At 42.7% G+C, this 13,856-nt stretch overlaps 1 protein-coding gene across 1 annotated transcript in view; it reads left to right on the forward strand.

The window, feature by feature from the left end:
• Positions 1–13,856, forward strand: part of LOC311112990 (B-cell scaffold protein with ankyrin repeats-like) — a gene marked incomplete at both ends in the record, with an annotated part of 118,200 nt that overhangs the window by 98,952 nt on the left and 5,392 nt on the right. The window contains one exon of the mRNA XM_084156114.1: positions 151–288. Coding sequence (XP_084012240.1) covers positions 151–288 — 138 coding nt within the window. The remainder of the gene's footprint in view (positions 1–150; positions 289–13,856) is intronic.

The following is a 13,856-nucleotide window of genomic DNA, read 5'->3' on the forward strand; positions in this document are numbered from 1 at the left end:
TCATTGTCTGCTTATATGCCCCCTTTATTTCTCCTATGGTTCTGACTTGGTGTACAGGGAGAACACTGTAAGAATTTACATTTACATCATTTAGCAGACGCTCTTAAGGATGGCCCATGTTCTGAATTCTGTCGCTGTACATTTCAAAAGAGCTACAACCAGACCCTTAGCAATGGGAGCTTCAACCAGACCCTCATCACCAGGAGCTACAACCAGACCCTTAGCAACGGGAGCTTCAACCAGACCCTCATCACCAGGAGCCAGAGGTGTAGTCCAGGGTATACGCTGGTATACGGCGTATACCTACTTATTTTTCAGTCAGCATTGCGTATACCCACTTCTAAATCCCCCCTGATGCGCATCATTCAGTAATATCTGTGAGTCAGATTGCCTATTTTCTTCCTCGGGGATAGTGAAGCCATGACCCACCCTCCTCTGCCTCTAATTGGCTGGTACTCGCTGCTTTCACTGATTAGATTGGTTAACTTTAGGCATGAGGACTGATGAGCCAATCAGAGGCAGAGTAGGGCGGGTCATGCCGAGGAAAATATCGCTAATACCTCAGGTGCCAGTGAAAAAAAAAAAAAAAAAAACTCAGGTGCCGGTGCCACTTGACTACGATAACGGCAGCAGACCAAACAACGGATGAAGAAAGGACACAAGCGGCGGTGTGCCACCCCAGTTGATGGAAGACATCATTCTGAGGTAAGTTTTAAGGTGGTTTCCAAATGAATCATTATTTTAAACTACTGGCAAATTGCCAGTGACTGCACATTTAGAGGAGAAGAGATGTTGCCGCCAATAGTTAGTGCGAGTCGGCTAACGTTATGAAGCTAGCTACGTAGATTGGGATAATGTGGGGAAACCGGGGCATTGTTGGTTTTCAGTAAGTGTTTAATCAACCCAGTTCATAAGAATTTCATACCAGACTGATGAAACTGATTATCTCAATGTTTATGAAGCTTGTTTATTATTGTAAAGGTCTAAATTATAACGTTAGCCAAGTTACTAAGCCCTAAATTATAACATTAGCCAAGTTACTTAGCCCTAACTAACCTATATGATCTAGTTTAATTGCATAGTAGCTAAGCTGGTAGTTGATTTTTAAGTAAGTTAAAACACAAGAATGGGGACAAATAGTTTAAGATTCAGCCTAAAACAATATTGAGGTCTAATCAGGCTGTCTTATTTTGTATAGGGACAGGTAACCATGAAAAGGAAGGGAGATATTGCAGACTTTTTTGTAAAGAGGCACAAATCAGGCCCAGATCAGGCCCAGGCAGACCCCACCCCTAAAACCAGCAGCCCTGGCAGCTCTCAACCGGGAGCTAGCCAGGCAAGTCAGTGTGAGCATAGAGAAGGATCCAGTCTACCACCACCAGGTCAGAACACACAGGCAGTAAATTGCATCTCCAGTTTATTGAAAAGTGAAGCCTCACACTGTAACAAAAGGTGATTTTGACAGATTAAGCCTCATTTTGAATTTCTGTGTGATGTTATTTATTTTATTGCCCTTCTATTTATTTTGTCTGTATCCATGTTTGTTTTTTACAATGCTACTGTTATATAACATTTTGTACATTTTGTGTTAAATTTGTTGTTTTTTTGTTAAATAAACTCTCCCAAGTATTTCACTCACTAATCTCCTGTATGCTTCAGCTTCACTTGCTGAAAATATTTCCACTTGGTTATGCAGATTGTTAATGTAAAGAGGGGGACCCATGTCTTGCTGATGACTATTGTGATCACAGTAGTGTGTGTGTGTGTGTGTGTGTGTGTGTGTAAGTGTGTGAGAGAGAGAGAGACAGGGAGATGCATAATTAGTTTTGTTGTTGTCTGTAGACATCAATAATGACTGGCCAGACCTGTGGAGTGCTAAACAAACAGAAGACTTCAAATCCAAGAACCCCTGGTTGGGATCCAAAAACAAAAAATTGGGTAAGTTTAGGTAGATTGCTAGTTTGGGTAACTTCTGAAACAGTGGGCACAGATAACTTTGTGTGTGTGTGTGTGTGTGTAAAGGACCATGCACACGTACAGCTGTGGATACAGGAGTAGTTACATTGTTTGTTTATGCTTCGCAGGATGTCTGGTCTGTAGCAGTGTGAACTCCATTGGGATCGACAAGGAGCAAGGACAAGGTGTATCGCTCTCAAGAGAATGGATGAACTTTGAAATTCAAGTGTCTGGCCAGGGAAGTAGAACAACAAGTTTGTCAATCTTGAGAAATAAGGTGAGGAAACATGCGTTGTCCAAGGCCCACACTCAGGCTGTGAAGGTGGCAGAGCAACAGAAAGAAGCTGCCATTGAGAATGCAGTGGAGACTATGACTGAGTCCTACATGAAGGAAACTGAAGCTGTGTTTCGAACAGCCTACCATCTGGCCAAAAAGAACCGACCCTTTTCTGACCATGAGAGCCTCATTGAGCTGCAGGAACTGAATGGTGTAAAAATGGGCTCAATACTTCATTCACGTTACAGTGCAACACAAATAATACAACATGTTGCTAGTGAGATGCAGAGCAAAATCATCAGTAGCATTATAGCATCATCCAGTAAGTTAGCTGTCCTAATTGACGAGGCATCTTCTTTAAGTCACAAAGCTGTCATGACAGTTTCTATTAAAGCATCAATTCAAGAAGAAAGCCCTGAGTTCATATTCCTGGAACTTGTTGAACTGGAAAATCAGAGAGCAGATGGCATATTACAGGCGTTACTCACCTGTTTAACTAATGCTGGCTTTACAGAAGAGTGGCTTCATGAAAACTGGGTAACATTTGTATCTGATGGAGCCAGTGTCATGCTAGGAAAGAAGTCAGGAGTAGCAACCAGACTGACTTTGAGATTCCCAAAGCTTTTTGTATGGCACTGCATGAACCATAGACTTGAACTTGCTGTGTCAGATGCAGTTGATGAGGTAAACTCTGTCAATCACTTTAAAACTTTTATCCAGAAGCTATACTCTCTGTATAGTGTGTCAAACAAAAATGAACGTGAACTTGTTAATGCAGCAGCTGAAGTAGGCTCACAACTTCTTCGCATTGGCAGAATCTTGGATGTACGCTGGGTGGCCAGTAGCTTTCGGACTGTTCGTGCTGTTTGGACATCCCTGGGAGCTCTTGTGCAGCACTTTAAAAATGCTTGCAGTGATGAGATGAGGTCCACCAAAGAGAGGCAGATGTACAGAGGTTTGTTAGACCGTGTTCAAAGTCCAGAATTCATTTGTGACCTTGGCCTCATGTACGACACTCTCCATGAACTAAGTCTCCTGTCACAGGAGCTTCAGTCTCGTTCTATAACGCTCCTCAGAGCAGAGCATCTGCTGAAACGCTCAATCAGAGTGATCCAGTCATTCAAAGAGAGTCCAGGTGAGAAATATAGTGAGGCTTTAGAAGCAAAACAGACTGGGGAGTATCGGTCTATAGCCCTGAAAACAAATGCAAAGCTGAAGTCTATCAATCCAGGCCAGTTCTTACAAAGCCTTGTGAACAATCTGGAGAAACGCTTGTCTTTTGAAGATGAGACCATCATGGACCTCAGCATCCTTGATCAGAGTAAGTGGCCATCAAAGCCCAGCATCCGCCATGGTGAAGAACAAGTTAAGCGACTGTGCAAGCGATTTAACTTGTGCACAGACCAAGCACTGAATGGGATGCGGGACCTACTGGAAGAGCCCAGTAGTGAGCCCAAGGACCTAAAACCACTTATGAACTGTATGAAAACATTCCCTGTCGGTACAGCAGAGTGTGAGAGGAATTTTAGCCTTATGAACAATATAAGCTCAGACAAGAGGGCTGTCCTTCTGATCTCAAACATATCAAACTTGATGATGATTAATATCAACGGCCCACCAACTTCCAAGTTTGATCCTAGAAAATATACAAGGACCTGGTTGAAGAGCCATCGTGCTGCCTCTTCGGTGCGTTCTAGACAGTGCAGTGTGAAAGCTCCTGCAGAAAGCAAATTTGTCTGGAATATACTGTAGTATGAGCAAAGGTCAGAAACCCAGTGCTGGGTTGAGAGAGTATATCACTGTTGATGTGTTGTTAATGCATATATTTTTGTTAATTGTTAACTAAATATTGTTGTAACATATTTTGTTGAATGATTTACCGGTAAATGAACATGTTCAAAACAAAGCATATAGCAATATGAACAAGGATGCATTGTCACCTTCAGATTTGAAGTATTTTATTTAAATAAATGTGCAAAAAATAATCGAAACACCATTTCCTGTTTGCCTCATGATAAATACATTTTACATTCATCCAGGCTGCTCTTGTGACCAGTAGTAACTACAAACTGCTCCTAATCAAGTCATGATCATTTTATAATAGTGTGCAAGTAGAAATTACATATTTTTGGGTAAACTAAATCATAGTCTTACATGTCACTGTTTCTAAAACAGGGCTTTTTTCTGGACTACTTAAAAAAAAAAAAGGTGAATACTGAGAGTATACCCACTTCTCCAGGGACCACTACACCACTGCCAGGAGCTACAACCAGACCCTTCGCAACGGGAGCTTGACGAACCTGTGTGTCAATCTAAGTAACATAATAAAAACATCCCCATCAAAATCTGTCAGTTTAAGCTAGAGATGTCCGTCGCATCTGCCCATGTCGGCCTTCCGCATCTGCGGTGGAAGGTGGCTGAAGGTGGTGTTTGTCAGAAAATTGTTCTTCTCACAAAATGTTGGTTTGACGTACAAACTAATATGACCACTCTATGGACTAATATGACCACTCTATGGTGTTCTCCGTTTTGCGCTACGACCCACACAAGCCCCACATGACTCGTCTGAAGTTGGTAACGCTGATGTGCCAACTTCTGTCTACAAACTAATATACTCTCACAAACACGATGGTGTTCTCCGTTTTGCTCTACGGCCTCCACAAGTGTCACAAGACTTGTCTGAAGGTAACACATAAGTGTCACATCAGGTGTGAGCTGTGAAGGATGTGGGCTGTGTGAGCTCTGAGGGATTTAACATTAGTTCAAAAGTAATATCCTCAACTCTGATGCTCCCACAGTGTGTGGGAATCCTACAGACCCACATATGTTTGTCTCAATAAATCAATGCAGGAGTATATCAGAGTTTATAGTGTCCTTATACGTGTCATAACAAGTACAGGGTAATAAGTATTGTAATACATTGTAATAATTCATTGTTACACTGTACTTACTTCATGAAACAGCTGGTAATTGCAGTCTATAATTACAGTGGTCTATTAGCTATGCTTTGTTATAATTCTAGTTAGTGCAAGTTTCTGATAAGGTCTTTGCATCGCTTTTTTTCTCAGTTTCAATCATATCAGCAACAAACGTCACAAAGGTTGAAAAATAGTCTCTTATTACATACTTCTTACTTTTTTGTAAAGTATTTTTAGTACCTGCTATTGTCATTTTACCTGCCTGATTCGTAATGTATTTATTTAACAATCTTGCCATCTACTGCATTTGCCAAAATATGTGATCTCTTTGGCAATCAGTATACTTTTGTACTTGACTTTCAAAATCAAATCAAATCACATGTTATTGGTCACATATACATGTTTCGCAGATGTTATGCGGGTGTAGTGAAATGCTTGTGTTCCTAGCTCCAACAGTGCAGTATTATCTAATAATTCAAAGCAATCAGTGGCGATTTTAGCATGTAAATCTTGGTGGGGCAAACTCAACAACAACAAAAATGTTGATGCATGCCAGCAAAGCCACTACACAACACAAAACAATACATTAATTGCACTATAACGGTGACAAACGGTGCCCACAAACTGTTAGGGCCTACATAAAGCTGTCCCAACAGCAGAGCTTTCCTTTCACCACCATAGCGTGAATCCGTACCACCGCTACACCTGGCTATCAGCAGAGCCTTGTCTGGCAGCGAAACAGTTAATTCAGCCTCATAAGTTGAATGCACCAATTTGTATGTCGCTCTGAATAAGTGCATCTGCTAAATGATGTAAATGTAAATGTAAATGTACTGCCTTTTTAAAACCCATAGCTGATATGGCTGACTTACTTAAACACATGTGGATTCTACTGATTCCTTGTGGATTTGTGTAAGAACCGCATTCTCCTTCAGTAATAAAGAACGCCAAAATGAGTTTTGACTTTTGAACCATACACAAACATCATTACATTTATGTTCTGTAAATCCATAATGTTTGTTCTTATATCATTAACACTTATCTCTAAGTATAAGCAAGTGCAAGGAAACGAGCTGCGACGAGGTAGGCCTATTCGTTCAGCACTTACAATATGGACACCGACAGAAATTCAGATGGATGTTAGTTCAGATAAATTCAGCAAGATGTTGAGGCCTTAACTTTACTTTTCTTTAAGTCAACACAGAGACAGAGACAGAGACAGAGACAGAGACAGAGACAGAGACAGAGACAGAGACAGAGACACAGAGACAGGTTAGCCTACCATTTGAAGTATTTTATTAGGCCTATGTGGTCTAAAAAGGAAGGAAAATACAATCATGAGGATCCACTTTTATATACAATATACCGACGTACAGACAGCGCATTGTGCAAACAAAACAACCCTCGCACATTTCTGCACCATTGAAGGTCCCCAAGAACACATTGGCCTCCATCATTCTTAAATGGAAGAAGTTTGGAACCACCACTCCGTATTTTCCTCTTCCTAGAGCTGGCCGCCCAGCCAAACTGAGCAATCGGGGGAGAAGGGCCTTGGTCAGGGAGGTGACCAAGAACCCGATGGTCACTCTGACAGAGCACCAATCAGGCCTTTATGGTAGAGGGGCCAGACGGAAGCCACTCCTCAGTAAAAGGCACATGACAGCCCGCTTGGAGTTTGCCAAAAGGCACCTAAAGGTCTCTCAGACCATGAGGAACAAGATTCTCTGGTCTGATAAAACCAAGATTGAACTCTATGGCCTGAATGCCAAGCGTCACTTCTGGAGGAAACCTGGCACCATCCCTACGATGAAGCATGGTGGTGGCAGCATCATGGTGTGGGCATGTTTTTCAGCGGCAGGGACTGGAAGACTAGTCAGGATCGAGGGAAAGATGAACGGAGCAAAGTACAGAGAGATCCTTGATGAAAACTTGCTCCTGAGCACTCAGGACCTCAGACTGGGGTGAAGGTTCACCTTCCAACAGGACAACGACCCTAAGCACACAGACAAGATAACGCAGGAGTGGCTTCGGGACAAGTCTCTGAATGTCCTTGAGTGGCCCAGCCAGAGCCCGGACTTGAACCCCATCGAACATCTCTGGAAATCCGTTTTACCTCATTTCCCCAGCATGTTAAATGTGCAACCAGAGGGAAAAAAACTCTAGACCACCTTTACTCCACACACAGAGACTCGTACAAAGCTCTCCCTCGTCCTCCATTTGGCAAATCTGACCATAATTCTATCCTCCAGATTCCTGCTTACAAGCAAAAACTAAAGCAGGAAGCACCAGTGACTCGGTCAATAAAAAAGTGTTCAGATGAATCAGATGCTAAGCTGCAGGACTGTTTTGCTAGCACAGACTGGAACATGTTCCGGGATTCTTCCGATGGCATTGAGGAGTACACCACATCAGTCACTGGCTTCATCAATAAGTGCATCGATGACATCATCCCCACAGTGACTGTACGTACATACCCCAACCAAAAGCCAAGGACTACAGGCAACATCCGCACCGAGCTAAAGGGTAGAGCTGCCGCTTATAACCCGGAAGCTTCAGAAGAAATCCCGCTATGCCCTCCGACAAACCATCAAACAGGCAAAGCGTCAATACAGGACTAAGATTGAATCATACTACACCGGCTCTGACGCTCGTCGGATGTGGCAGGGCTTGAAAACTATTACAGACTACAAAGGGAAGCACAGCCACGAGCTGCCCAGTGACACAAGCCTACCAGACGAGCTAAACCACTTCTATGCTCGCTTCGAGGCAAGCAACACTGAAGCATGCATGAGAGCACCAGCTGTTCTGGATGACTATGTGATCACGCTCTCCGTAGTCGATGTGAGTAAGACTTTTAAGCAGGTCAACATTCACAAGGCCACAGGGCCAGACGGATTACCAGCAGTGTACTCCGAGCATGTGCTGACCAACTGGCAAGTGTCTTCACCGACATTTTCAACATGTCCCTGACTGAGTCTGTAATACCAACATGTTTCAAGCAGACCACCATAGTCCCCGTGCCCAAGGACACTAAGATAACCTGCCTAAATGACTACCGACCCGTAGCACTGATGTCTGTAGCCATGAAGTGCTTTGAAAGGCTGGTCATGGCTCACATCAACGCCATTATCCCAGAAACCCTAGACCCACTCCAATTTGCATACCGCCCCAACAGATCCACAGATTATGCCATCTCTATTGCACTCCACACTGCCCTTTCCCACCTGGACAAGAGGAACACCTACGTGAGAATGCTATTCATTGACTACAGCTCAGCGTTCAACACCATATTGCCCTTAAAGCTCATCAATAAGCTAAGGATCCTGGGACTAAACACCTCCCTCTGCAACTGGATCCTGGACTTCCTGACGGGCCGCCCCCAGGTGGTAAGGGTAGGTAACAACACATCTGCCACGCGGATCCTCAACACGGGGGCCCCTCAGGGGTGCATGCTCAGTCCCCTCCTGTACTCCCTGTTCACCCATGACTGCATGGCCAGGCACGACTCCAACACCATCATTAAGTTTGCCGACGACACAATAGTGGTAGGCCTGATCACGACAACGATGAGACAGCCTATAGGGAGGAGGTCAGAGACCTGGCCGTGTGGTGCCAGGATAACAACCTCTCCCTCAACGTGAACAAGACAAAGGAGATGATTGTGGACTACAGGAAAAGAAAAAGGACTGAGCACGCCCCCATTCTCATCGACGGGGCTGTAGTGGAACAGGTTGAGAGCTTCAAGTTCCTTGGTGTCTACATCACCAACGAACTATCATGGTCCAAACACACCAAGACAGTCGTGAAGAGGGCACGACAAAGCCTATTCCCCCTCAGGAGACTGAAAAGATTTGGCATGGGTCCTCAGATCCTCAAAAAGTTCTACAGCTGCACCATCGAGAGCATCCTGACTGGTTGCATCACCGCCTGGTATGGCAACTGCTCAGCCTCCGACCGCAAGGCACTACAGAGGGTAGTGCGTATGGCCCAGTACATCACTGGGGCCAAGCTTCCTGCCATCCAGGACCTCTATACCAGGCGGTGTCAGAGGAAGGCCCTCAAAATTGTAAAAGACTCCAGCCACCCTAGTCATAGACTGTTCTCTCTGCTACCGCACGGCAAGCGGTACCGGAGCGCCAAGTCTAGGTACAAAAGGCTTCTCAACAGCTTCTACCCCCAAGCCATAAGACTCCTGAACAACTAATCATGGCTACCCGGACTATTTGCACCCCCACCCCATCTTTTTACGCTGCTGCTACTCTGTTAATGATTTATGCATAGTCACTTTAACTCTACCCACATGTACATATTACCTCAACTACCTCAACTAGCCGGTGCCCCCGCACATTGCCTCTGCAACGGTACCCCCCTGTATATATAGCCTCCCTACCGTTATTTTATTTTACTTCTGCTCTTTTTTTTCTCAACACTTTTTTGTTGTTGTTGTTTTATTTTACTTTTTTATTAAGGAAAAAATGCATTGTTGGTTAAGGGCTGTAAGTAAGCATTTCACGGTAATGTCTACACCGGTTGTATTCGGCGCATGTGGCAAATAACATTTTATTTGACTGGAGTCAGCTTGCAGGTGCCCTGCCCACCACAAGGAGTCGCTAGAGCGCGTTGTGACTACGACATCCCGGCCGGCCAAACCCTCCCCTAACCCGGAAGATGCTGGGCCAATTGTGCGCCGCCTCATGGGTCTCCCGGTCAAGGCTGGTTGTGACACAGACTGGGATCGAACTCGGGTCTGTAGTGACGCCTCAAGCACTGCGATGCAGTGCCTTAGACCGCTGCGCCACTCGGGAGGCATGATTGAAATTTAAAGACAATGTTTCGCTTTAGCTGCGACTGCATTCACGGTAAATGCTATGTCGGCTAAATTGGAAATGACCTTAAATTGTATATCACAGAATCTGTAACGCTTCAGTCTTGCGTATTGAATAGAGCTCTAGGTTTAGGGTTAAGCAAGAACCCAGAGAGGTTAGGGTTAGAGTTACGGGACAAACTTGCCACCTGCCGTTGGGCTGTAACATAAACCATAGATAGTGGCTTTTCGTCAAACATTTCTGACCACAGGTTTTATGCATATTGACAATTATGCATGTGAGAACATTTGTGGTTAGAGTGAAATACATGTTTAGCGTACTTCCCTTTACAATTTATACCAAAAACATTTATTTGGACTTGAGTCCCCATTTTTCAAACAATATAATCTGCTAGACAAGGGTAACTGATCTTGTTAGTTGGTGGCAGTGGCTAGTTTAACAAAACCAAAGTACGGATTGCACTTTCTCCTTGTCCATAGACTGTATTTAAGGTAAGGAAACAAATGTAAACATTTGTAATTTGGCTGAATTATCCCTTTGTTATATCACGTGTTATAAGATATTATAAAGGTTTAGGCTATTAACGGCTATTATAGGTCATTAGGCATTATACTCCCTCCCACTTCCAACATTTTCTAATGACGATGCCATATAAAAATGTATTCATAGGAAGTGTTACAACAAAGACATGTTGTCCGTCTTGGTTAAGTTAAACCAAGTGTGGTATGTTTATGCAGTACCCTGAGCCTGTTGATATTGTAACAAAAAAAATGTATAATGCTCATTCTACTAAATAAATGCTAGTTATAACATTTTACAGAAGCTCTTAGCCAGTGTGACTTAGAGGAGCAATTAAGGCCAAGTGCCTGGCTCAAGGGCACATCAACAGATTTTTCACCTAGTCGGCTTGGGATTCAAACCAGCAACTTTTGGTTGCTGGCATAACGCTCTTAACCGCTAGACTACCTGGTTGTAGCTTGTTTGGGGAAATGCACAGTAGAGAAACACTGCCTGTAGTAGAGAAACCGTTAGGAAATAAAATACATGTATAATGAAACATAGTGGCTTCAGAAAGTATTCATACCCCTTGACTTATTCCACATTTTGTTGTGTTACAGCCTGATTTCAAAATTGATTAAATATATTTTTTCTCTCTCACCCATCTACACACAATACCCCATAATGAAAAAGTGAAAATAGGTTTAGACATTTTTTAAATGTATTGAAAATGAAATACATAAGTATTTCCCTAGGATTTTGCCTGTGCTTAGCTCTATTACATTTATTCTTTATCCTGAAAAACTCCCCAGTCCTTAACGATTACAAGAATACCCATAACATCCTCAGCTGGTAGAGCACGGCGCTTGTAACGCCAAGGTAGTGGGTTCGATCCCCGGGACCACCCATACACAAAAAATGTATGCACGCATGACTGTAAGTCGCTTTGGATAAAAGCGTCTGCTAAATGGCATATTATATTATATTATATTATAACATGATGCAGCCACCACTATGCTTGAAAATATGGAGTGGTACTCAGTAATGTGTTGCATTGAAATGGACCCAAATAACACTTTGTATTCAGGACAAAAAGTTATTTTCTTTGCCACATTTTTTGCAGTATTACTTTAGTGCCTTATTGCACTCTGTCAATTAGGTTAGTATTGTGAAGTATGTTGTTGATCCATCCTCAGTTTTCTATTATCACAGCCATTAAACTCTAACTGTTTTAAAGTCACCATTGGCCTATTTGTGAAATCCCTGAGTGGTTTCCTTCCTTTCCAGCAACTGCGTTAGGAAGGACGCCTGTATCTTTGTAGTGACTGGGTGTATTGATAAACCATCAAAAGTGTAATTAATAACTTCACCATGCTCAAAGGGATATTCAATCTCTGTTTGTTTTATGTTTACCCATCTACCAATAGGTGCCCTTCTTTGTGAGGCATTGGAAAACCTCCCTTGTCTTTGTGGGTTGAATCTGTGTTTTAAATTCACTGCTCGACTGAGGGACCTTACAGATAATTATATGTGTGGGGTACAGAGATGAATCATGTTAAATCATGTTAAACATTATTGCACATGGAGTCCATGCAACTTATGTGACTTGTTAAGCACATTTTTACTCTTGAATTAATTTAGGCTTGCCCTAACAAAGGGGTTGAATACTTATTGACTCAAGACATTTCAGCTTTTCATTTGTAAAAATGTCCCTTTGACATTATGGGGTATTGTGTGTACGCCAGTGACAAAACATCTCAATTTAATCTATTTTAAATTCAGGTTGTAACATAACAAAATCTGGAAAAAGTCAAGGGCTGTGAATACTTTCTGAAGGCACTGTACATGTTGGGAATGTTATAAGACACAAGTAGAAGAAAGAGATGGCCCTGTTCCATCACATTAGAAATAAGACATCTGGGTTCATAAGGCATTATAAGACATTATAAAGGCTCTTCCATGCTTATAACAAGTTACAGTGCATTCGGAAAGTATTCAGACCCCTTGACTTTTTCCAGATTTTGTTACGTTACAGCCTTATTCTAACATGGATTAAATTGTTTTTTCCCCTCAAATCTACACACAATACCCCATAATGACAAAATAAAAACAGGTTTTTAAAAACTGAAATATCACATTTACATTACATAAGTATTCAGACCCTTTACTCAGTACTTTGTTGAAGCACCTTTGGCAGTGATTACAGCCTCTAGTCTTCTTGGGTATGAAGCTACAAGCTTGGCACACCTTTATTTGGGGAGTTTCTCCCATTCTTCTCAGCAGATCCTCTGTACTTTGCTCCGTTCATCTGTCCCTCAAACCTGTCTAGTCTCCCAGTCCCTGCCGCTAAAAAACATCCCCACAGCATGATGCTGCCACCACCATGCTTCACCGTAGGGATGGTGCCAGGTTTCCTACAGACGTGAAGCTTGGCATTCAGGCCGAAGAGTTCAATCTTGGTTTCATCAGACCAGAGAATCTTGTTTTTCATGGTCTGAGAGTCCTTTAGGTGCTTTTTGGCAAACTCCAGCTCTAGGAAGTCTTGGTGGTTACAAACTTTTTCCATTTAAGATTGATGGAGGCGACTGTGTTCTTGGGGACCTTCAATGCTGCAGAAATGATCTGTGCCTCGACACAATCCTGTCCCGGAGCTCTACGGACAATTGCTTCGACCTCATGGCTTGGTTTTTGCTCTGACATGCATTGTCAACTGTGGGACCTTATATAGACAGGTGTGTGCCTTTCCAAATCATGTCCAAATAATTTAATTTACCACAGGTGGACTCCAATCAAGTTGTAGAAACATGAGGATGATCAATGGAAACGGATGCACCTGAGAATGCACCTGAGCTCAATTTCGAGTCTCATAGCAAAGGGTCTGAATACTTACGTAAATAAGGTATTTCTGTTTTTTATTTTTAATGCATTTGCAAACATTTCTAAAACCTGTTTTCACTTTGTCAATGGGGTATTGTGTGTAGAATGATTTGGGGGAAAATGCATTTAATCCATTTTAGAATAAGGCTGTAACATAAAAAATAATGTGGGAAAATGGAAGGTGTCTGAATACTTTCAGAATGCAACGTATACAACATTGTACCTGGATGCTGTAAAAAGTGTTACCAAAATGCTAATAAGCTGTTAAGTTCCCCGGCAAGAAACCCAAAATTGTCGCACAAAACAGAAGGGGGAACTAACAAAGAGTCACTAACAACAACCAAAACGAAACAGGTGGGGTTCTAGGATGGGTTCTGAAAGACACTCATGGGGATGTCCACTGAAAGTTGACTAGCAATAACAACTAGGCCCTAAAAGACACCCACCATGAGCGCCCACTAAATTTGCCCAAGAAGAGGCAAACTAAATAAAACCCATATAAAA

The sequence above is a fragment of the Coregonus lavaretus genome (genome assembly GCF_964263955.1).
Source record: "Coregonus lavaretus genome assembly, chromosome: 39".
NCBI lineage: Eukaryota > Metazoa > Chordata > Actinopteri > Salmoniformes > Salmonidae > Coregonus > Coregonus lavaretus.